General features: G+C 47.6%; 1 protein-coding gene across 5 annotated transcripts in view; it reads right to left on the minus strand.

Moving 5' to 3' along the window:
* Positions 1 to 25,436, minus strand: part of kalrna (kalirin RhoGEF kinase a) — a 149,711-nt gene that overhangs the window by 64,938 nt on the left and 59,337 nt on the right. For all 5 annotated transcript variants that reach the window (XM_082507921.1, XM_082507919.1, XM_082507920.1 and 2 more), the window contains exons 14-23: positions 23,353 to 23,475; positions 14,707 to 14,898; positions 14,413 to 14,582; positions 9,047 to 9,221; positions 8,553 to 8,805; positions 7,557 to 7,723; positions 6,165 to 6,284; positions 5,270 to 5,338; positions 5,028 to 5,177; positions 4,794 to 4,943 (exon numbers count right to left, since the gene is read on the minus strand). In XM_082507921.1, coding sequence (XP_082364047.1) covers positions 4,794 to 4,943; positions 5,028 to 5,177; positions 5,270 to 5,338; positions 6,165 to 6,284; positions 7,557 to 7,723; positions 8,553 to 8,805; positions 9,047 to 9,221; positions 14,413 to 14,582; positions 14,707 to 14,898; positions 23,353 to 23,475 — 1,569 coding nt within the window. The remainder of the gene's footprint in view (positions 1 to 4,793; positions 4,944 to 5,027; positions 5,178 to 5,269; positions 5,339 to 6,164; positions 6,285 to 7,556; positions 7,724 to 8,552; positions 8,806 to 9,046; positions 9,222 to 14,412; positions 14,583 to 14,706; positions 14,899 to 23,352; positions 23,476 to 25,436) is intronic.

Consider the following 25,436-nt stretch of genomic DNA (forward strand, 5'->3'; position numbering starts at 1 on the left):
AACATCAGTAAACATGCTGCTTGTCTGTGCAATGTCTATGTGTTTGCTAATAAGTGCTCAAAGCTGTCAGGGACATCCAGATGATCAGACCAGATAATGTCCCTGACGCGCCCTTTCTAGGCAGGAACACCAGAAAACACCAGGATCCACAGAGGCTGGGTCTGAAACACCCGGTGTAAAGGTGCTGCTGAGACAGTCCAGCACCAATGTTCCCTCTAAGCTGCACACTGCTGGCACGTCTCTGCGCACAGAAAATCTGAGTAGCGCACAAAAAAAAAATCTGACCTGAATTGAAATTGAAATGAAAACGTTAACAATTCTGTTCTGCAGTGTGAGTCAGTGACTGGCTGCTCCCGTATGGGATCAGAACGATGCCACCTTATCCCACAGTCCAGCCAATGATGTGATTCACATTCGTATATACGCAGCTAATCAACATCGCTGACAGGCTATGACAGCGTCCTTATGTGCGACACCGGTGTTTTAGCAAAGCGGCTGATGTGGAGTGAAGCCACGTTAATGACAACGTGTACAACCATTGGAGATGTGAGCAGGACAGACGGAACAACTGACGGACAAAGTGTGGACTTTATACCAGTTTTTAAATTGTGTTGATCGGCCACGTAAAACCAGAGTTATGATAAAATATCTGCAATGTTTGGTTTTCTTCCTGAATACTGTCGTTGTTTATACTTTATATAGAAACTGCGTTTTATAAGGAAAACACTCAAAAGCCTGTGAGCTAAAACAACACCAAAAAAACCAGCCTTTCCTATTGGTGGAAAAATGTACCTCGTGGACCAATCAAAAAATGATATGGCAACATGGCATTTAGATGTTTAGGGAGGGGGAGTTAGTGTGTAGTTAGTGTGTAGTTAGTGTGTAGTTAGTGTGTAGTTGGTGTGTAGTTAGTGTGTTGTCTTGTGTAGTTAGTGTGTAGTTAGTGTGTAGTTAGTGTGTAGTTGGTGTGTAGTTAGTGTGTTGTCTTGTGTAGTTAGTGTGTAGTTAGTGTGTTGTCTTGTGTAGTTAGGGTGTAGTTAGTGTGTAGTTAGTGTGTAGTTAGTGTGTAGTTAGTGTGTTGTCTTGTGTAGTTAGTGTGTAGTTAGTGTGTAGTTAGTGTGTAGTTAGTGTGTTGTCTTGTGTAGTTAGTGTGTAGTTAGTGTGTAGTTAGTGTGTAGTTGGTGTGTAGTTAGTGTGTTGTCTTGTGTAGTTAGTGTGTAGTTAGTGTGTAGTTAGTGTGTTGTCTTGTGTAGTTAGTGTGTAGTTAGTGTGTAGTTAGTGTGTTGTCTTGTGTAGTTAGTGTGTAGTTAGTGTGTAGTTAGTGTGTAGTTGGTGTGTAGTTAGTGTGTTGTCTTGTGTAGTTAGGGTGTAGTTAGTGTGTAGTTAGTGTGTAGTTAGTGTGTAGTTAGTGTGTTGTCTTGTGTAGTTAGTGTGTAGTTGGTGTGTAGTTAGTGTGTTGTCTTGTGTAGTTAGTGTGTAGTTAGTGTGTAGTTGGTGTGTAGTTAGTGTGTAGTTGGTGTGTAGTTGGTGTGTAGTTAGTGTGTAGTTAGTGTGTAGTTGGTGTGTAGTTAGTGTGTAGTTAGTGTGTAGTTAGTGTGTAGTTGGTGTGTAGTTAGTGTGTAGTTAGTGTGTAGTTAGTGTGTAGTTGGTGTGTAGTTAATGTGTAGTTGGTGTGTAGTTAGTGTGTAGTTAGTGTGTAGTTAGTGTGTAGTTAGTGTGTAGTTAGTGTGTAGTTGGTGTGTAGTTAGTGTGTAGTTAGTGTGTAGTTAGTGTGTAGTTAGTGTGTAGTTGGTGTGTAGTTAGTGTGTAGTTAGTGTGTAGTGTAGTCAACAGTTTTGTTGTGTGTCAGAACAATGAGGCGCCTGCTGAGTGTTACAGGTGTTACAGCAGTGACACATCTGCTGCTGTCAGGCCTGCAGGTATCAGGCTGTTGTTCTCCTTCATCTCATAGTGGACAGAAATTATTTTTGGAGCGGCACAAATAATTTGTGTGGCATCAGATTAGATGCAGAACAGCTGATTGTTCTGTAAATAGTTTGAAATGTTTGTTTAAAAAAACGCCTTGGCTGCATTTTTAGGTAAACAGCTGCAAAAAACTTTGTTGTTTGCATAACTCAGTTACTTTTTTGAAGAAGTAACTATATAATTAATTACCCAACATTGGTCATTATATATTATATTTTGCAGACAGAGTTACAGACTCTCTCCCAGACCACAGACTCAGACTCATAATACAAGCCAGAGCTTTTAAAAAATAAAAAAAAAAGTTGTGTTTTCAAAATTGGAGTTCAAGTTATTTTTACTTCCAATAGTGTTAACATGCTACACAGGTGATGAACAAGATTTTTTAAATTTTCATTGTAAGTGGGCTAAAGCAGTTAATTAAAAGTAGTCTAACATAAATGCTGTAATTTGATTATTTTAATAAACCATGTAACTTGGATGATTCGATGCTGGCGTGACTACAGTGCACACGTCTGCTGTTGCTCACAGTGGTCCAAGGGACGCTCAGGGAGACACATGAAACATTACAGGGAACATTGTCCAGCACATTACAGCAGGGTGCAAGATGCTAGCAGGCAGGGTGTACATGGAACGCCATAACCAAGTGGCCGGCATAGTGTACAGGAACATCTGTGCCGAGTATAACCTGGAAGTCCCGAGGTCAAAATGGGAGATGCCCCCAGGGTGGTGGAGAATGACCGAGCTAAGATCTTGTGGGACTTCCAGATACAGACGGACAAAATGGTGGTGGCTAACCAACATAGTGGTAGACAAGCAGCCGCTGTGATAGGTGTAGCTATACCGAGTGGTAGCTATAGCAGGGAGGAGGAACATGAGAAGCTGGAGAAGATGTGGAGGATGAAGGCAACAGTGGTCCCCGTGCTAATCAGAGCACTTGACCATCAAGCTAGGTGAGTGGCTGCAGCAGGAACAACATCTGAGAACTCTGCGATGAAGAGCACAGTCCTAGGAAAAGACCCTGCAGGACTCTCCAGCTCCCAGGCCTCTGGTAGAGGACACTAGCTTGAAGTACAAAGATGCCCGCAATGCAAGTGGGAAACTTTTATACAGTGGGGCAAAAAAGTATTTAGTCAGCCACCGATTGTGCAAGTTCCCCCACCTAAAATGATGACAGAGGTCAGTAATTTGCACCAGAGGTACACTTCAACTGTGAGAGACAGAATGTGAAAAAAAAATCCATGAATCCACATGGTAGGATTTGTAAAGAATTTATTGGTAAATCAGGGTGGAAAATAAGTATTTGGTCACCTCAAACAAGGAAAGTCTCTGGCTCTCACAGACCTGTAACGTCTTCTGTAAGAAGCTTTTCTGTCCCCCACTCGTTACCTGTATGAATGGCACCTGTTTGAACTCATCATCTGTATAAAAGACACCTGTCCACAGCCTCAAACAGTCAGACTCCAAACTCCGCCATGGCCAAGACCAAAGAGCTTTCGAAGGACACCAGGAAAAGTATTGTAGACCTGCACCAGACTGGGAAGAGTGAATCTACAATAGGCAAGCAGCTTGGTGTGAAAAAATCAACTGTGGGAGCAATCATCAGAAAATGGAAGACATACAAGACCACTGATAATCTCCCTCGATCTGGGGCTCCACGCAAGATCTCATCCCGTGGGGTCAAAATGATCATGAGAACGGTGAGCAAAGATCCCAGAACCACACGGGGGGACCTGGTGAATGACCTGCAGAGAGCTGGGACCAAAGTAACAAAGGTCACCATCAGTAACACACTACAACGGCAGGGAATCAAATCCCGCAGTGCCAGACGTGTTCCGCTGCTGAAGCCAGTGCATGTCCAGGCCCGTCTGAAGTTTGCCAGAGAGCACATGGATGATACAGCAGAGGATTGGGAGAATGTCATGTGGTCAGATGAAACCAAAGTAGAACTTTTTGGTATAAACTCAACTCGTCGTGTTTGGAGGAAGAAGAATACTGAGTTGCATCCCAAGAACACCATACCTACTGTGAAGCATGGGGGTGGAAACATCATGCTATGGGGCTGTTTTTCTGCCAAGGGGACAGGACGACTGATCCGTGTTAAGGACAGAATGAATGGGGCCATGTATCGTGAGATTTTGAGCCAAAACCTCCTTCCATCAGTGAGAACTTTGAAGATGAAACGAGGCTGGGTCTTCCAACATGACAATGATCCAAAACACACCGCCCGGGCAACAAAGGAGTGGCTCCGTAAGAAGCATTTGAAAGTCCTGGAGTGGCCTAGCCAGTCTCCAGACCTCAACCCCATAGAAAATCTGTGGCGGGAGTTGAAAGTCCGTGTTGCTCGGCGACAGCCCCAAAACATCACTGCTCTCGAGAAGATCTGCATGGAGGAATGGGCCAAAACACCAGCTACTGTGTGTGCAAACCTGGTAAAGACCTATAGTAAACGTTTGACCTCTGTTATTGCCAACAAAGGTTATGTTACAAAGTATTGAGTTGTATTTTTGTTATTGACCAAATACTTATTTTCCACCCTGATTTACCAATAAATTCTTTACAAATCCTACCATGTGGATTCATGGATTTTTTTTTCACATTCTGTCTCTCACAGTTGAAGTGTACCTCTGGTGCAAATTACTGACCTCTGTCATCATTTTAGGTGGGGGAACTTGCACAATCGGTGGCTGACTAAATACTTTTTTGCCCCACTGTATATACATGTTATTAGTTGTGTAGAACATGATGGCATCATCTACATACGTTATTTATCAAACAAAACAAGCCCAGCAGCCTGCTTTGTTCTTTTAGACAGTGAGACATGAAATCACCTTGAGGAAGGCTTCTTTCTGCTCCAGGTGCTTACTGATCAGAGGCAGGAGGTGGTCGCTGTCGGATGAACTTCCCACTTTGTCGTGTGTGCCGCACCAGTCTTCATCGCGGCGGTACTCCTGCTCCAGGCTCTCCAACACACTGCACACCTGCACAGACGCACAAACAGTTACCTTCCTGTTGCTGATGTAAGAAAACAAAAACAGCGACGGTGGAGTTTGCTTGAAGTGCACCTGTTCAGATGTCTTGTAGAAGGCTACGGATGCATTGACCAGCTTCAGACGGTCCTCCATCTTCAGCATCAGTTGCTGCCAGTGCACGGCAACCTTCTCAGCACAGCTTCGAATTGCCTCTGGATCATAATGACTCGCCTGTAGCATCATCTGACAAAAGCAGCAAAAGAGGTCAGAGCTGTCAACTACTGACGACGGAGAAATGAAGGGAAACAGTTAGTTAGGCATTAAAGAAGATTCACCTCAGCTTTTTGTTGGACCTGCAGAGCACTCTGATGTGTCTTCTGAAGAGAGTTAGCGTGGAACAGAGACTGGAAGAGAGGAGATTTGGTTATTATCTCCACTTTCACTCAGTTCAATATACCATTCCTAACATGCCTTTGTGGAGGTCTACACAAACACAAGGCTTAAAGGTTAAAGGGCCTCTAAAACTTTTAAAATCTCTTCCAGGCAAAAAGAATCTTTAAAGTTCGACTCTGTGCCAGAAAAGATCATTTACAGCTTTGATTACAATTCTGATGATTAAGCTGTATTAAAATGATCCTAACATTTCATTCACTGTTTTATTTAAGTTAAATACAGCAGTAAGGAAAAACTACATGGAGGCAAAAGTTTATTTTATATTGTTGATCATATTGTTGTGCACGAGTGCGTGAGCCTGGGTACACAGCAGCACATCAGCAGGAAGATGCAGGAGTCATATCATCAAGACACACACACACACACACACACACACACACACACACACACACACGCACGCACACACACACACGCACACACCTTCAGACTTCTGTGGTCAGCTATTTAAAGTAACACCACAGTGACAGCACTTAAAGGATTTACTGTGTGTGTGTAAGTGTGTGTGTGTGTGTGTGTGTGTAAGTGTGTGTGAAGCAGCTGTAACTGTTCAAACTCAGAGCAGAATGTAAACGACTGAGGTAAGCCTGGTTCACACACACACATCACAAAGAGCACCTCTGTGTCACTGCGTGCACATCTGCTACGATTCAAACCAGCACACACTGAAAAATTATTACTCCTGTACAGTAAATAATTAGGCCGTGTGTGTGTGTGTGTGTGTGTGTGTGTGTGTGTGTGTGTGTGTGTGTGTGTGTGTGTGTGTGTGTGTGTGTGTACCTCTATAGCCATCTGGAACTGCTCATGCTCCCTCTGAAGCTGCTCGGCCTCAGACAGCGAGCTGGCGTTGACCATGCTGGCGTTCAGCATGGACTCTCCGTTACGTATCCAACCCAACACCTAGACAACGAGTCAGACACCATGACAACATACGACTTATATAAACATGCAGGTGTATACACGCTGTGGCGGGAAAGCCTCCCTCACTAAAACCATATCTGTACTAATAACATGTAATACGTGTGCGTGTGTCTGCAGACGCTGTGGAGCTACACGAGTGAAGCTCGGGAAACTCCAGCTTCAGTCCTGCACGACTAACACGCGCAAACATCTGGGAGCGTTTATCATGAGTAATGTTTTTATTGACACACTTACTGAAACATCTTTAATAATGTGTAATCAGAATATCAGTAGGACTACACCTCGGACCTTTTGTGTGACATGCGTCATTCTTAACAAAAGGAAACTTACAGCAGTGAAAGGTCAAAGGTTATTTTGTGCAAGTACAAATAAATAGACTGTTTTTGGCTTTGACTGATGTCTTAATGGACACACTTGCACTACACGCATTATGTTAGTCAGAGCTTCAACTACACGACACACACAGCTTCTGAGAGTTTACAACAACTAGTGTTGATGCACCTGTGACATGCATGTGCTCCTCGGGTTACATTTCTTTGTAACACGGTGAAATCAACGCGTTCACATCCCAAAACCTAACACATGACATCATGTGACTGTGGCAGGTAGGAGGCACGGCCCGACCCCGATTCACCGCTCAGTGACATCTTCCCTCGCCGGCTGCAGCTCTCCGCTCACAGCTCGACATCCACATCAACAACAATCATTTACGTGCAGGGGGGAGTGATTTCGCTCAGGCGCGCCAACCTCCAACCCCATTCTGTTGGTTCAATCCAATCACAGGGACGCGCAAGGTTGCCTCAAAACATGACAACCTGTGAGTGTTATGTGTGTTTGGAGTGAGAGTGGTCCTGTGGAAGATGACGTTAGCCATGCCAGACGAGGTGCCTCATCTATTCAAGGTTGTGAACTTTACTGACGAGTGATCTCAGACAGGATAGCAGTGAGGGTGTGTGCCTGCGTGTTATTAGCACGTTGGCATGAGCTTAATAAATGATTCAGCTGTATCCATTTGCAGCAGTAGCAGTGTGTTTCCTGTCTACACACACAGCCTGGCTGTTGTTCCTGTCACTTCTCCAACATCGAGCAGCCTGTTCAAAACGAGAACAGTTGATAACAACGTTGCTCTAGTTGGACTAGGATCCAGCTTTCTCTGAGTCTCGATGTTTTCTAGATCTGGGACAACAAACTGAAGCTGCATAGCAAAGTAGGTTAAAGATGGAGTCGTCCCTGTGAGTGCCATGCCTTCACCTGTTTAACTTCTCCCTGCAGGTGGCGCAGCTGAAGAGTCTGCTCCAGCCGCGTGTGCGTGTGCTGCACGTTGACCTCCACCTCCTGCTGCTTCTCATGCAGGAACTCCAGCAGCTCCTGAACCTGAGAGGCCAAGTCCAAGTCCTTCTCTCCCGTCAGCTCGATTCCTGTGACAAACACACACGTTCTGCTTCTGTCATGTCAACAAATTAGTGTAAAGGAAGTTTTGGAGAACCTCAGAAACCAGAGAAATGCTGCTATCTAAGAAAGGATAAACAAGCCAAGCCCTGTTTTCAGGATCAGAGAGACTGTATTTATCCCCAGAGGGCAATTCATTTGTAATTTGTATGCATTTGGTAAAAATAAGAAATAATGGTAAATGGCCTGTGTTTGTATAGTGCTTTACTAGTCCCTAAAGCACTTTACACATCCACACATTCACACACTGGTGATGGCAGCTACATTGTAGCCACAGCCACCCTGGGGCGCACTGACAGAGGCGAGGCTGCCGGACACTGGCGCCACCGGGCCCTCTGACCACCACCAGTAGGCAACGGGTGAAGTATCTTGCCCAAGGACACAACGACCGAGACTGTCGGAGCCGGGGCTCGAACAGGCAACCTTCCGATTACAGGACGAACTGCCAACTCTTGAGCCACGATCGCCCACGTGACAAAGTATGAATTGCTGAATAGCTGCAAACAGAAAAGATTCACCATGTTGCATCTTAAGGATGCTATATTCCCATTTAACTTTTTACTTTCACTGAAAGTGATTTTGGGCTTCAAACAGAGCGTTCAGTTTGTGTGGCGATTCAGAGAGACTGATCCCACCTGGGACCAGAGTAGCACTCTGTTAGTGTCAAGGTCAAGTTTAGTTATGCTGCACAAAGTGCTTTCCCAAAGTCAAATGCACAACAATGATGGAATCCAAATATAACAGAGAAAGATTAATACGACTAAAACAACAAGGACTAAGGCTGTGTGCGTCCCTTACCTGAAGCCTGGACCTCCATGATGTACTGGTGCAGATCTTGACCCTGCTGCATCACCTCATAGGTCATGTTGTTCATGGCTGCTTTCCTCTCTGCGTGCCGCTTCAGCCGCTGTTCTGCCAGACCGATATCCTCTGAGCCGGCGGACGAGGCACCGCCTCCCCCGCTGCTGCTGCCGCTGCTAGCGCCCGAGCGGCTGGTGTCATTCAGCTGACGAGACAGATCCTCGTTCCAAGCGTCTAGTTCTGCCGTGACCTGCCAGAACGGGAAAAGCGAGCAATCATAAAGATTCAAGTGAACAACAGAACACAGCGAGAGCCAGACCTGGTCCAGCAGCTGATCTGAGCACTTGGTCCTGACAGACTTGCTGACAAAACCTCAAAATTAGCAAAATATGTTTTTCTATTCTGCTCGGTGAAAGAAAGCGCATTGATTGGCGTTAACACATCACGTCTAGTTAACTGTACGCACTGAGCCAACATTCCTCTTGCCTGACCTCTATCGTGTACTGCTCAAAGATGCGAAGCTGCAGAAAGATGTCCAGCTTGATTTTGCGTTCATGGAACAGCTCCTCCATCTGGCCCTGGGCTTCATCCAGCTGCTGCAGCACACCCTGTATGTGCGCAATGGAACTGCAGTGTGGCGTCTTATTGGTGGACATGGCTGCATCCCTGCAAAAACACAGGATACAGGAGGAGACGATTCAAAATGGTCCAACTCGTCTCCAAACTCGAGGATGCGTGTGCTCCTGAGAACACCAGTACAGAGGTCATATTTCTCTGTGTTTAGAGTAGCATGAATGCTGCCTGCTCCACTCTGTGTGTAGATGAAGAGCACACACACACACACACACACACACACACACACACACACACACACACACACACACACACACACGGCCATGTCTGTTATCTTTGTGAGCGCATTCCCAGGCTTCTGCAGCTCTTTGCAGACCCTACAGAGTAACCGAAGCACCGCCAGCATTCGTGCTTGTGCACGATGCACTATGAGTTTATAACCTTGTGGTGGTGTCGTGTTATTTCATATCCAGTGCCAGAACAGAAAAAAATACAAGTAAAAATAAAATAGGCTGAGTATTAATTAAAATATTATTGATCATTTGGAGAATAAAGCTGTAAAGACACTGTTGCTTCAAGACAAGCGGCTGCTGTTCCCTCTGAGTTACTGAAATCATGCTTCACAGTTGGTTTGAGTAAGGAAGTGTGGCGGAGGTGTGGTCCCGGGCGCGGCTGCAGGGGAGGAGTGGTGCAGTGGGCTCAACGGGGCGGTGCTGGAGATGCCGGTGAGAACAGCTGATGGCGATTTGGACTGATAATGGTTTCCTTCCCTTTTTATAGTGAGACGGAGAGGAGCGGAGGGAGAGGGAAATCAGCTGGGACCGACAGCTGTCAGACTGTGTTCATATCATAACCTGGGAAAACTATGAATAAATGTGGAAGCTGGTGATAAAGACCTGTGTGTGTGTGTACCTGTGTGTAGTGCATTTCACAAGTGGTGCCGAAACCCAGGATCCGGCCGGCGTGGGGATGTCCGACCCACAGGCTGCGCCAACCCACAGGCTGCGCCGCCCGCCCAGCCTTTGCAGTTTCTGGTGAAGATGTGCCAAGACCAAGCGGCGGCCCAGCGGGCTCACCTGGCTGCGCTGCAGGAGTAGGCGGACCAGCAGACTCTGGTTCTGGAGCAGCTGGTCGGAGCCGCTGCCCCGCCGAAGCCTCCGCCGCTGTCGGTGGCGATGCCCCGGATGGGGGACGACCCCCAGGTTTTCCTGGAGACTTTTCGTGCCACGGCGGAGGCCTGCCAGTGGCCGCAGGGGGAGTGGGCTCCGCGTTTGCTTCCTCTGCTGTCGGGGGAGGCTCAGACGGCGGCCCTGAGTCTGCTGCCGACCTCGAGGAGCAGCTTCCAGGACGTGAGCCGGGCGGTGGTGGACAGGTTGGGGCTCACCGCTGAGGATCATCGCCGGCGGTTCCGGGCCTGTCGGCTAGCCGCGGCGGATTGGCCGTTTGCTTGGGCCCGGCAGCTGCATGACGCGGCGGTGCGCTGGCTGCAGCCGGGATCGTCAGAGGGCGAGACGCTGCTGGTGGACAAGGTGGTGCTGGAGCAGTTCGTGGAGGGGCTGCCTGCGGAGACGGCGAGATGGGTCAGGTGCCACCGTCCCGCGAGTCTGGAGGTGGCGGTAATGTTGGCGGAGGACCACCTTGCCGCTAAAGCAGGGGAGCCCGGGGACAGCGGCCGGAGGCCGAGCAAACAAGCCCCAGTGCCGGCACCGAGGCGCCGGGTACCTGCGCCAGGGCAGGCAGAGCGGGCGCCGGCGCTGAGCCCCACTAATCCTTTTGCTGCGTTTGTGCCTTCCCGGGGATCAGACATGAGCAGTGCCGCCCCTGAGCCACGGAGAGCAGCACAGACACCGGGGCACGAGTGCTGGAAGTGCGGGCAACTGGGACACCTGAGGAGGGACTGTCCTCTGATGGAAGTGGGGCAGGTGTTCCGCGTTGCCGGTGCCCCAGCACCCTCTCCCGGTCCAGGAGGGACATACAGCATTCCGGTAAGGACTCGAGGGGGTATACACCATGCTTTGGTGGACACGGGCTGCACGCAGACCCTCGTGCACCAAGGCTTGGTTCGCCCCGGGGCATTGCTGGAGGCAGAATGGGTGGAGGTGAAGTGTGTTCATGGTGATGTTCACAGGTATCCCATAGTGCCGCTGTTATTAAAGTATAAGGGCAAAACGCATAGAGTAACGGCTGCGGTTAGCCCGCGCCTGTCCCATCCCCTAATTCTGGGCACGAATTGGCCGGGGTTTCTTCATCTGTTGGGACAGTATGCGGGGATGCAATCACAACCGTTAGTAGCATGTAGTGTCTGCGCGGCGCTCAGCGGTGACGCGGGGTCATCCGACACTGACTCCGGGGAGGGGGAGACGGCGGGTCCTTCATGGGAAGCCCCGCCGGCTCCGGAGGTTTCCCCCACGGGTGATTTCCCACTGGAGCAGTCTCGTGATGGCACCCTACGCTCAGCCTTTGACCAGGTGATTGAGATTGATGGTCACGTGGTGCGCCCTGAAGCCGTGCGGACCTACCCGCGCTTCATTTTATCAAAAGATAGGCTATATCGAGTGAGTCGTGACACTCGCACGGAGGAGACTCACACCCAGTTGTTGGTGCCGCAGGGCCGCCGGGAAACGATTTTCCAGGTGGCTCATTATGACCCCATGGCAGGGCATATGGGATACGAAAAAACTCTGGAGCGAATAACGGCCCGATTTTATTGGCCGGGCATCCGAGCGGATGTGCGCCGTTGGTGCGCGTCCTGCCCGGACTGCCAACTTGTTAATCAACCGGCCATACTAAGAGCGCCTTTGCGCCCGCTCCCACTCATAGAGGTCCCGTTTGAGCGCACGCGGCTACCGCTTTGTATTAGTCCTGGTGGATTATGCAACGCGGTACCCGGAAGCAGTCCCGCTGCGCACCATCTCGGCTAAGAGTGTGGCCCAGGCACTGTTTCAGGTCATCTCCCGAGTCGGAATCCCGAAAGAGATACTGACTGACCAGGGCACGTCGTTCATGTCTCGCACACTGCAGGAACTGCACGAATTACTGGGCATTAAATCTATTCGGACCAGCGTCTACCACCCTCAGACTGACGGGCTGGTGGAGCGGCTGAATAAGACTTTAAAGTCCATGATTCGTAAGTTCATTAACGAGGATGAACGCAATTGGGATTGCTGGCTAGACCCTCTGTTATTTGCAGTGCGGGAGGTGCCCCAGGCCTCCACGGGATTTTCTTCCTTTGAACTGCTGTTCGGCAGGAGGCCACGTGGGGTGCTCGACCTGATTAAAGAAAGCTGGGAGGACGGTCCGAGCCCCGCCAAAAATGAGATACAGTACGTGTTGGACCTGAGAGCAAAACTCCACACTTTGGGGAGGTTGTCACGGGAGAATTTGCTCCAGGCTCAACAGCGTCAGCAGCGCCTGTACGACAGAGGGGCTAGACTCAGGCAATTTTCACCGGGAGATAAAGTGCTTGTATTACTCCCTTCTTCCAGCTCGAAGTTGCTCGCCAAGTGGCAAGGACCCTTTGTGGTCACACGGCGAGTCGGGGACGTTGACTATGAGGTCACACGGTCGGACAGGGGAGGGGCCACGCAGATTTATCACCTCAATCTCCTTAAAGAGTGGAGAGAGGTTGAAACCGCTTCTCTGGTGAGCCTGGTTAAGGAGAGAGATGAGTTGGGGCCGGAGGTGCCAAATTCCATCATTCCTGCCTCCCTCCCTTGTGATGACCATCTCACACAGGCCCAGAGAGCGGACGTTGTCGCGTTACAACAGCGGTTTGCAGATGTGTTCCCCCCCCTGCCCGGCCGAACGTCTCTCATTGAGCATAATTTTGTAACGCAGCCTGGCGTGACGGTGCGTTCACGGCCCTACAGGCTTCCTGAGCATAAACGGCAAATCGTTCAGAGGGAATTGGCTGAAATGCTGAAAATGGGAGTGATAGAAGAGTCGCACAGCGCCTGGTGTAGCCCCATCGTTCTTGTGGTAAAGAAGGATGGGTCTATACGGTTCTGTGTCGACTATCGCAGGGTGAATGAAGTGTCACGTTTTGATGCTTATCCCATGCCCCGGGTCGACGAGCTCCTGGATCGGCTGGGCACGGCCCGTTTTTTCACGACACTGGATTTAACCAAGGGCTACTGGCAGATTCCCTTGTCTGCCGAGTCCAAGGAGAAAACGGCCTTCTCCACTCCGTACGGGTTGTACCAATTCGTTACGCTTCCGTTCGGCTTGTTCGGAGCCCCTGCCACCTTTCAGCGCCTCATGGACCGGGTGCTGCGTCCGCACGTTGCATATGCTGCTGCCTACCTGGATGACGTGATCATCCACAGCGACACCTGGGCGGAGCATGTGCCGCGGTCCTGGAGTCCCTGAGGAGGGCGGGGCTCATGGCCAACCCGAAGAAGTGTGCGGTTGGACGGAGGGAGGTACAGTATCTGGGGTACCACTTGGGGGGCCGGCAGGTGCGTCCACAGGTGGAGAAGACGGCGGCTATCGCATCCTGCCCGCGCCCCAAGGGGGGGGGGGGGGGGGGGTGTAGGGTCGGCCGGACGGCCGGAGGAGCGGAGGGAGAGAGAAATCAGCTGTGACCGACAGCTGTCAGACTGTGTTCATATCATAACCTGGGAAAACTATGAATAAATGTGGAAGCTGGTGATAAAGACCTGTGTGTGTGTGTACCTGTGTATAGTGCATTTCACAGGAAGGAAATGATGTTTCATTAGCACATAAACACAGAGTGCTGATCAGTATGAAGACGGGACATGAACGGCTGGTACTGGACAGATGCAAAGGCACAGCAGTTCCACCCTCCTGCAGTAAAGAGGCATTTTATAAATCAACTGTAAACTCTGGACTTTCCCCCAAAGATCATTTCAGCTTTTTTCTCAAAATGATCGTTTTTTCTTTTACTGGTTTCTTCCAACCAGTTCACTTTTACAGCTTTCCAGCTGGATGCTCCAGTTAGTCCAACACTTGTCTGTTGTCCTGTCCCGGTGTCCGACAGGATGGATGGAGATCAGCTGTGCGGGTCCTGACACCACCCCTGAACTCACTGCTCCACCCCTCCTGTTTCTGCTGCTATCACTGTTTCTGTTATTGTGCTTTGATTGAACATTTTGTGTAGTATTTATGTGTCTGTGTGTTTTTATGACATTTGCAGTATTGATGCTACAATCTGAGATGCTCTATTAACTTTAGAAATCCTCATTTCACTACTTCAGTTGTTAGTTGGTGTCAGCTTCTCTCTTTCGCTCTAATACTGCCACAATAAGAAGAGTATGACTGTTACCTCAGCTGCTGCATTAGTTCCTCTCCCTCTTTAATCACATTGAGCGTTGCCTCCAGTGTGGCTGTTTGCTGCTGCTGGAACTGCTGGATCAGAGTCTGAACTGAGTCCACAGAATCGCAGCACACATCGTCCAGCAGCTGCTTCTGCAGCTCCTCCATCCACGACCATAGCTGGATGCAGACACGCAGACAGAAATGATCGTCAATGCAAAGAGAGTGAATAACTTCAGGCTGATGCTTCAACACACATCTATCACCTGTCTCTACATGGAATAAATAGCAAAACTGTCCCCACCTCCTTAGTGTGTGTGTGGAAGGAGACAGACATGTCAAGCAGCAGCTTCCTGTGTTCCACCCGGCGGACAAAGTCCTGGATTCGCACTTCCAGGTGTCTAGCTGCCTTGTAGATTTCCTCCGGGTCACACTCTCCTGTCTGCGCAAGCTGCTCGGCTGCCTCCAGCAGCTTGTCTGCGTTGGTGTAAGTGTTCTGCAAGGTAGAGAGAAACATTCCCTTAGTTTGGTATAATGAACCACAGCTGGCAGTGCACGATACCAAAAAGCTGAGCGCAACCGTTTTTTGGTGCAGTTTTCCAGTTTTTATACTTCAATGTTTTTATCGACATTTCCAGCGTTTTAAACAGTCGCCCTGAGCAAACACATTCAGATACAGACCAACAATTGAATTCTGCACTGCTGTCCAATCACAGTCTCCATACTTTTTCAAACCCTCTGCCTTTCCTCTGACAGTCCAGGTCAGTTTGTCCAACATAACATGTGACCACTTTTCCTTTTGTCTCCAATGATTGATTCTTCCAGCCCCTAAAAGTCCAAAAATCAATACATATTGATGAAGCAGGGCTCTCTGGGTAGATGCCCAGCAGACAGTGTTTGCACCACCTGTACTCCAACTGTCACGATACCCGGAGACAGATCATGTGTTTTGTGTGAGGAACCAAACGCCAACCACAGGACACAGACTGAGAGGAACTGAGGGCGTGCCGTTTATTAAGGCACACTTACAAACTGAGAAACACCGACACTGGGAAGAACTTATACATAAACACAAAACCCGGATCACTAGGAAAACCTTGGAAATGTTGACATAAGAAATCTCGCAGTGCAGCAAAGGTCAGGGGGAAACTCGCACAATATACACAGACAGGAGGTGATCGGGGAGTGGAACCACATGGGGAAACAGCTGGGACAAATTAAGAGTGAGGAGACAGAGGGAAGCTCAACAAAGACTGTCAAAATAAAACAGGAAACACAGAGATGCCGACCTGAGACACGTGGGCACGACACGGAGGCAAAGCATGAATCATAATGAAGGAAAACCACAAAACTCAAATATATCAGAAGAACTCAACTCGAGGTTCACAGGAGCTGGAACCAAAGACCCAACAACGTCTGCACTAGCATCTGTCAGGATTTGTGGAGCTCCGGACAGTCTCACACACACTGACACAAAGTACCCAAATACTTCAAACAAACATCAGGAATATCAGGAGACCACCAATTCAGTTTTCAGGGGTAAGGTCTCATTGTCATTGACTCCTGTAATCATCTCAGTCTTGTGTGAACGGATTGTTCCCGGGCGTTTAAACATCTTAATATCAGTTTTCATTGCCTGTAACCTGTTACTGACAGACTCTTGGTCAAAGGCAGCAGTTACATTATAAACACTGAAATGTGTCTTTCTTTATCGTTTGGTCTTCACGGTGTAGGAGCTGTGGTTCAGATGTGAACGACTGATGTTTGGTTTAAATAAACTGTCTCAACTGCAGGGATTTGAAAAAAGAGCTTCTTAGAGATATCAAAGTTTAGACACAGCCGATCATACGGGCGCTGTTTGAATGAAGAGCTGCTATGTTCTGAAGCCTTTACTCGCCCATAGTTTAAAGGCTCCTAAAGCTCTTCCTGCTGAAAAGGATGCATTATTGCATCAGGATAGACTGGTGAGAAAACACGGTTTGGTGAATCCTTAAAATGTTCAAATGGTTGTTTTTATATTGGGTTTAATTCTTAAAAAATCATGAACATGAATCAAAACATGAATCCTCCTTTTGCATTTTTAAACAGTGATTTTGTTATTTGAGAATCTCTTTCCTCTTGATGTAAATATAACATTGATCCGTCCGTTCTCTTCCACTTATCCTTTTCCAGGGTCGTGGGGAGTCTATCCCAGCTGTTTCAGGGTGAGAGGCGGGGTACGCCCTGGACAGGTCGCCAGTCTGCTGCAGGGCTAACGGTGTGTTCACACCGTAACACCAAGACACAGACAACATTCACACTTACACTCACACCTATGGGCACTTCAGAGTAACCAATAACCTAGCCCCACTAACTGCATGTCTTTGGACTGTGGGAGGAAGCTGGAGTACCCGGAGAGCAGCCACACAGCAGGGAGAACATGCAAACTCCACACAGAAAGACCTGATGCTGGAATTGAACTCAGGACCTTCTTGCTGTGAGGCAACAGTGCTAACCACTCATGATTTTGTATAATTTATTCCGAAAACTGTCCAAATGCATCACTTTGTTTTATGAGGTTGAAGATCAAATTTCAAATCAAATTCAAATTCAAATTTTATTTGTCACACACACACAACCATACACAGTATGACATGGGGGTGAAATGCTTGTAGCTGTGCAATGCCCGACCATTAAATGACAAAAGAAAAGTTTTACAATATTTACAATTTACTACAAAAGTTTACAAATTAACTTAGAAATTTACAGTAAAGAATGTGCAAATAGCAGAAGAGATTATAAAGATAAGGATTATAAATTATAGGAATTATAGGATTATAGGAAATGTGTGGTGGTGCGTGTGGTGACGTGTGTGAGAGTCCAGTCTTATAGTGACGTGTTTGGGAGAGTCCAGTCCTACACCTGGTTCAGGGCCCGAATAGCCTGGGGGAAGAAGCTCCTCCTCATTCTCTCTGTTTTGGCCTTAAGGGAGCGGAAGCGCTTCCCAGACCTCAACAGTGAGAAGAGTCCATTGTTGGGATGGGAGAGGTCCATCATAATCTTCCTAGCTTTGGACTTGCACCGCTTGGTGTAGATGGACAGCAGGTCAGGGAGCTCTGATTGAATGATGCGTTCTGCCGAGCGCACCACCCTTTGCAGATCTCGTCTGTCCTGCTTGGTGCTGTTCCCAAACCAGGTGCAGATGTTTGCCGTCAGGACGCTCTCGATGGTGCAGGAGTAGAAGTTCTTGAGCACCTTCAGTGGCAGATGGAAGTCTCTAAGTCTTCTGAGGAAGAAGAGACGCTGACGGGCTTTCTTAACCAGGGTGTTGATGTGACAGGACCATGACAGGTCCTGAGTGATGTGGACACCCAGGTATCGGAAACTGTCCACTCTGTCCACTGGCGTGCCACTGATGATGAGGGGTTTGTAATTCCTCGCCTGCTTTGTAGTGAAGTCCACGATCAGCTCCTTAGTCTTGCTGATGTTTAGGAGGAGGTTATTCTCCTGGCACCAGGTCTCCAGGTTCCTAATCTCCTCCAGGTAGGCCGCCTCGATGTTGTCGGAGATCAGGCCCACAACAGCAGTGTCGTCAGCAAACTTGACAATGGAGGTGGTGTCGGATGTGGCTACACAGTCATAAGTGTACAGTGAGTACAGCAGGGGGCTTCAAACACAGCCCTGAGGCACTCCAGTGCTGAGTGAGATGGAGGGGGAGACTTGTTTTCCTACCCTCACTGATTGGGGTCTGTCTGTGAGGAAGTTGAGGATCCACTGACACAGTGATGAGCTGAGTCCTAGATCCGTCAACTTGGTGAAAAGCTTAGAGGGAATTATTGTGTTGAATGCTGAACTGTAGTCCACGAACAGCATCCTAACATAATTCCCTCTGCCAGTGTCCAGGTGACTCAGGGATGTGTGGAGCAGGTGAGATATGGCATCGTCTGTGGAACGATTAGTCCGGTAAGCAAACTGAAGTGAGTCGATGGTGGGAGGAAGTGAAGAAGTGATGTGATCTCTCATCAGTCTTTCAAAACACTTCATTACAACTGAAGTCAGTGCTACTGGACGGTAGTCATTGTGGCAAGCGGGCTGTTGTTTCTTTGGAACAGGGACAATAATGGACCGTTTGAAGCACGTGGGAACCACAGCTTGGGCCAGGGAGAGGTTGAAGATCTCCGTGAACACCGGTGCTAGCTGGTCAGCGCAGGCTCTAAGGACCCGGCCAGGGATTGCATCTGGTCCTGCTGCCTTCCTGGTGTTCACCCTCCTGAAGGTGTTCCTCACGGCATGCTCTGTGATGACGAATGCATTTTCTTCACTGGTGCACTCCGAGCGCGCGCAGCCGTTTGTTGTTTTAATTGCTGCGGCGTCGAAGCGAGCATAAAACGTGTTCAGCTCATCAGCCAGTGAAGCATCGGCATTCATCATTGAAGAAGCTGGTCGTTTATAGTCCGTTATAGTCCGCAGTCCTTTCCACAGGCTCCTAGAGTCGCACTGTCGTAGCTGTGACTCTAATTTTTCCCCGTAGCTCCGCTTTGCCTTTCGGACCGCGCTGCGCACGTTGTAGGACGCAGCCTTGTATAGGTCCATATTACCGGAGACAAGCCCTTCATTGTAGGCAGCGGTGCGTGATCTCAGAGCGTCGCGGATGTTTTTATCCACCCACGGCTTCTGGTTGGGAAACGTTCGGATGATAGTTCTTTCTGCTGTGTCGTCCGCTAGTTTCCCGATAAATCCCACAACCGCTTCCGTAAACATGTTGATGTCATCAGAGCTGCGCCGAAACATGTCCCAGTCTGCGTCATCCAGTGCGTCCTGCAGCGTGGCCACCGATTGGTCCGTCCAGCGAGCGACCTCCCTCCTGATTGGTGGTTGCTGCTTTAGCCTTTGTTTGTAAGCAGGTATGAGGAAGATGGCGGAATGGTCCTATTTCCAAATGCCGGCAGGGGTTGAGCCTTGTAACAGTTCTTGAACGGGGTGTAGCAGTGGTCTAATGTCCTCGTGCCCCGGGTGGGGCAGTTGATGTGCTGGTGAAGGTTGTGAAATGTCCGTTTGAGATTCACTCTGTTAAAATCTCCCACAACAATGAGTGCGGCATCTCGGTGAAGTGTTTGTTGATGTGTGAGAGCCTCATGTAGCTCACATAAGGCAGTGTCCGAGTCCGCGTGGGGCGGAATGTAAACAGTGCAGGCAATGACCGCAGTGAATTCCCGAGGGAGATAGAAAGGGCGACACTTAACGATCAAAAGCTCCAGATTGGGCGAGCAAGAGCGTGTGAGTGGGGAGATGTTTGTGCTGTCGCACCATCTGTTGTTCACCATCAAACACACTCCACCACCTCTTTTCTTCCCCTACTCCATTGTCCTGTCCATGCGGTAAACCGAAAAGAACCCCGTCGGCTGCACGGCGTGGTCTGGTATCGCTGGGTTCAGCCAAGTCTCGGTGAAGCAGAGGAGGTTGCAGTCCCGAATGTCTCTCTGGAACTTGATTCTGGCTTTGAGGTCATCAAGCTTGTTCTCGATGGATTAAACATTGGCAGGATACTGGGCATGGGTGCGCGGTGTGCGCGAGCCCGTAGCCTGTTCCTGATGCCGGCTCTTTTACCTCGAGGCCGTCGCTTAGGGCCGCGTCCTTTGTTCTCTCTCAGGATCTCCTTTGGCCAGTTTGGGTCCGGAGTTAAACATGGTGAAATGTTCGCGTATTGCAGACCAATAGAAACCAGAATGTCTCTACTGTAGCGGATTTGTGTGTTTTGCATGATGCCCATGCAAGATTATCGCAGATATAGCAAAAAGTGACGAAAAACTGCAAAAAGTGGAGAAGTTAGGGCAGAGCATCCAGCACGGCAGCCGACCTCACCGGCGCCATTTTGATGTATTTAGATACTGCCAGATTTGATAAGAAGAGGAGAACATCATCGGGGTAGAGATATATAAGATGCACTTGTCATTCATTGGATCCCAGTCAAAGCTCGGTGTACTCTCAGTGCTCCAGGCCGAGGGCCAACAGCACTGGTGGAGGAGGGCACCCTTGTTGGGCAGGTCGCTGTTATTGGTTTAGAAGTCATTCCATTTGTTATGCCTGCCAATCGGCTCTGTGTATAAGATTCTGATCCTCTTGAGAAACACAAACCAAAACCCAATCTGGGAACCACATTAGATGGAACCGGCCGTTCAGTTCTATCGAAGGCCTGTTTAGCATCCAATGATATCCAAGTATCTTTAGTATCAGTTTTCTGACATTATGTGTAGTAATTCTTATATTATGTAAGAAACTTTGAATAAAACCATTATGTAATCACCTTCAGAAGATTCCTTATACATTTATAGAAGAGGGCGTAACCTTTGTTCTTTGAATTTTTCAGGTCCTGGTGTTTTGCCACTAATGTGCAGTGTCTCTGCAAGGGCCTGATGTCCACTTACGAGGACATTACACTGCCACAGACTAATGTCCTCTTATGTGGATCTCATTTTTCTCAGAAACAAATATCAGGTAAAAAAAATAAAAAATCAGGTGATTCTTTGTTTTTACATTCATCAGGTGCCCATCAGCCCAAACGGCACAGAGAAATTAAAAATGCACTCAGGTCTTAGGAGCTTAACTATGCATTTAGGTTACACGCTGTGATTCTGCAGGTGTTCATATGTGTGCGACTGTTTCTCTGTGTTAGCTTTATGACTGCACAGGGTGGACCCGTGTCTCACCCTACAGTGTGGAGGGGCTCCAACCCCCACAGAGAGCTGGACAAAAGGTCGACTGATGGTCCGACACAATAAATACATCAAATAAATGCTCCCACACAGAGGCTACGTTCACACTGCAGGTCTTAATGCTCAATTCCGATTTTTTGATCAAATCCGATTTTTTGATCAAATCCGATTTTTTTACAACAGTATGTTTGACTGATGGCCTTAATATAAAGACTTCAGACTTCACGTTTCCCAATTTTTGCTTTAAGTTATTTTGTTATTTACATAATAATGTCGATAACCTAATAATGATCCTTATTGCTGTTTTAGAGGAGCGCTGCTTCAAAGGATAGCTGCAGATTTCTGTCAGAATCTGCAGAGACAAAGAAAATGTTCACGTTTCTCCAACGTTGTCTTCCCAACAGTTTCACTGGATGGCCAGGAAGTGTTCGTGATGTCTTCTCCGGCGCTGATAATTGGCGTCTGTCTTCTGTCAGTGACGTAAAAGACGGATTTAATACGACTTGACCATCAAACAGCAGTCGCTTTCTGAAACATCGGATATGTATCGGATTCAGGACCACATACGAAAGTGACCCAGATCGGATTTGAAAATATCGGCTTTGTGCCGTTCACACTGTCACACCATGATCGGATAGATGGTCGCACAGGGTCAGAAAAATCGGATTTGATGCGCTTTCACCTGCAGTGTGAACGTAGCCTAATGTAGACTCCATACAAAAGGCTACAATGTTATCTTGTCAATAAGCTGCAACAACCAATCACCTGTAATAAGCCTGTAACTGCTCATGGACAACCAAGTGAAACAGACACAATCCACATACCAAACGTTGTACACACATATTTGCATTGTTAACAGAGTTTTCAGTGTCATCATATTTCATATTAGGACGTCCTAATCAGCCAACACGTCTTTGTAGTGAAGCAGGCGACTGAGCCAACGCTCTCTGAAGAAATGAAGGCTTAAAGCCGGGAGGAGAAGTTGGAAGATGAAGACTTCAGTGGGAGTAAAATAGTATTTGAGTCATTCTGTTTAATGTTCGGGAGGCTCAAATGTTCCTAATCAGATGAGGAGAGCAATGACACAGCATCACATCACAAAGCAAGACTTGCAGACATGTGCCACGTCTTTCTGTTTGTGCAAATATACTTAGATATTCATCTGACATGTGCTAAATGTATCCATGTTGCAAAAAGGAGAGTGAACTAACGAGGGAAGGGACAGAGAGACATGTAAACACTGGTGATCTGAAGGATAATCCTAATCCAGAGTGTAAATATCCGATCATACAACTACTCTTTATAGGATTACCACTCGCTTCTTTATGGGATTATCCCTTTACTGTATTAACCAGTGTAATAGATTCCAGTTACACCGATGCTTCCTGGTACTTACAGACAGCTCTGACATGACTGAAGTCAAAAAGGGCAAACTTTTAATAAAAGATCAAAACTTTTTTCCATATGAAGAGAATAAAATGACAGAGGAGAGATGACAAAAAGAGAGAACATCGCAGCAACAATAATGTTGTACAAGGACCTTTATTGTCTGAAGCCTAAAAATAAATCAGCCCTTGGACTTTACGCCACACGGCCCCGTGCACCGGCAGACGAGGGGGCCAAATCTGACCGACACGCGATCCAGTCTTCACAACTTCAGCTGCATATAAAGTCAAGTCAACATCCATTTTCATCTCACATTAAAACCAACCACAGCCGACCAAAGCGCCAAAGTTAGGACTGCAAAAATAAACACACAATAAAAGATAAAGTTAGGCGGCCGAGTGAGCTGTTCATGTGAAGTTTCACACGTGCACGAGATTAGGAGCAGAAAGGCTGGACTGATCGTCTTCAGTACCAACACTCGGCTGTTTGTTTAACACATGACAAACTGCAGCGGTGAAATTGAGGAATGGATGTGGATAACATCTTCTGCAGATCTTTCAGAAAAGCCTTTGACCATATATGGTCGTGTAAAGGCATTTCCTAATGCTTCCACCAGCAGACACGGTGGTTTAGAAAATTTGGAATTAATCAGGGCAGATAACTAACAGATGTTTGCACAGTGAGCAGATAAACGTGATTAAAAACTGGGCTGATTTTTTTGCTTCTTCTAGGCAAAGCTGACCTTTTTTTATTTCTACTGCTAACAAGACCTGGACGAATTGGACCTGCTCCTTTCAGCTAAACTGCAGCACAACATAACAAAACAACAGAGAAGAGGAGCCTTCAGAGTAGGATCAAATCCAGTAACTTACCTGAGCTACATCTTCGAAGTCGTCGTGTCTCTTCTGCAGGGCTCGGGCTCTGTGGAGGGATTTCCCAACGCCCGTGTGTTTGCTGAGGAAAGCCTCGCCATGGTTTTCTATCCAGTCCATCACCTGGACGGGAGAAAACACCTTCTTTAGATCATCCCGAAGACACAGCAAAGATTTAAGGTCACCTGCTAAACCTCTCGTTGCTACTTCCAACTCTTATTCTGCCGACATGTGTAGAAATGCACAAAATGGTCTCAGAGCTCATGAATAAAGAATGAAATCAATGAAACCTTCATGATCTGGGTGGGAAATGTAGGTCAGTGCAGCTGAGAAGAGCAGGATGTCTCCATGCCATGTTTTTCATATACGAGTGTGTTATGAGCTGTTAGCTCTGTGGCTTTTGTAGCCTTTTCTCCCCTGGACAGTAACCCCAGTACTGGTTCCAGTTCATCTGAGACTGGGAATAAACAATGAAAAAACATGTTTTTGGCCCTGTAAAGGTTTGAGAGCCACTAAAACTCTGACTAAAATAATTTGCTGAAAGAAATTGTGATTTCTTAAAATATATTATTGGCTATTAAGTGGCATAGTGGTGGTCCCTCCTTTCCACAAGGGGGTAGTGGGTGACCTGCCCGTGGAATTTCAATGTACAGACTCCAGAGTCAACCTGCGCCTCCACAGTTTGGTTAACTGAGAAAAGTCCTACGAGTGTATGGTTCCCTGCAGCTGACTGGTTACTTGTTCACTTGATTCTTGTATCTGGTGACGTCAGAATGTTTCCACTGCTACCACTGCTGTGTGCCATGTAAGATCAAACAAATCGATGCCTCTTTTTTAAGGCACAAACATGATGTAATCAGAGTTTGGACATGAAACCAAATGTTGGATCTCTCACTCATTACCCTCTGAGTCTCCTGCAGGACAAATATATGTATATATAGCTTGTACATAGCTGTGTAAATACAGTGACAATAATTTGAAGACATTCAGATCTCCAATGATAAATGGAAATGAGGTGCACGGTGTACTAACAGAGGCCCATTCTTTCCATTAAATGTTCATACTGAAATATTGACACATCTTCATTTCTGCATGTTATGCATGACTGCTGCAATAAAATATGAACCCAGGCAACCCATCTTCTGTCCAGTAAGACCAGCAGCTCAGGCAACCTCTGGATCCTAAGGATTAACATCCAGCCTGTCGCACATTAGCAAATTATGTGTTTCAAGGCCTTGAAGCAACAGCGTGCACTCATGATGTCAGTGCAGCAGCTGGAGCCACAGAGACGTCAGTGTAGGGTCACAGTGCACAGACTGAAACTGCAGCTGGACTGTCTTTGGTGATCTGCACACATCGTACGCTCAGCCTTCACGTCTGCATCTCTCACTCTTCATCTCTGGGGTCATGTATATCCTGTAGCATTAGCACTCGTGCAACAGCCTTTTCTAGTGATTTATGCACGATTGTATAAGGTCGCTCTCTCACTTTCTGTGCCTGTGCCTCTCCCTCTGGGGGCTCATAGAAAGTGATGCATGACAAGTACAACTTGCAAAGCTCTGCTTTAAGTGAATTTATAACCCACTGATATGATCTCTTCTTCAGTCTGTCTCTTTGTCTTCTTACTTCTCTTAAACACTCTCCCACAGTCTCCCCTGGGTTAAATAAATATTTGCATGGCGCCAAAACTTAGAGCATTCATCTGTGAGTTTGCAGCTCTAACTCGCTCTGCCAAGGCCTGTTTGTACATACACTAAATGCATCAGAGCTGCAGATACATCAGGCCTGTGCAAATGAATTCAATGTGCTGATATGTGTCTGTCCTCCGGAAAAGTTAAAGAGTGTGTTTATATTTCCCCAAAGAAATATAAACACACATATGTACAGCTGGGCCTTGCATGAAAATTCAACAAAATGAGATTCTTAAATAAAACCTCCTGTACTGTGCAAAAGCTTCACCACACATCATCACACTGACCGACCTGGCCAGCTTTTAGCAAACGCTGGCACCACCAGGACCTGCATGTTGTCAGAGCTGAGCTGGTAAATGCATTAGTGATTCCAGGCCAGTCACCGTCCCAACC

The sequence above is a fragment of the Aulonocara stuartgranti genome (genome assembly GCF_965226115.1).
Source record: "Aulonocara stuartgranti genome assembly, chromosome: 16".
Taxonomy (NCBI): Eukaryota; Metazoa; Chordata; class Actinopteri; order Cichliformes; family Cichlidae; genus Aulonocara; species Aulonocara stuartgranti.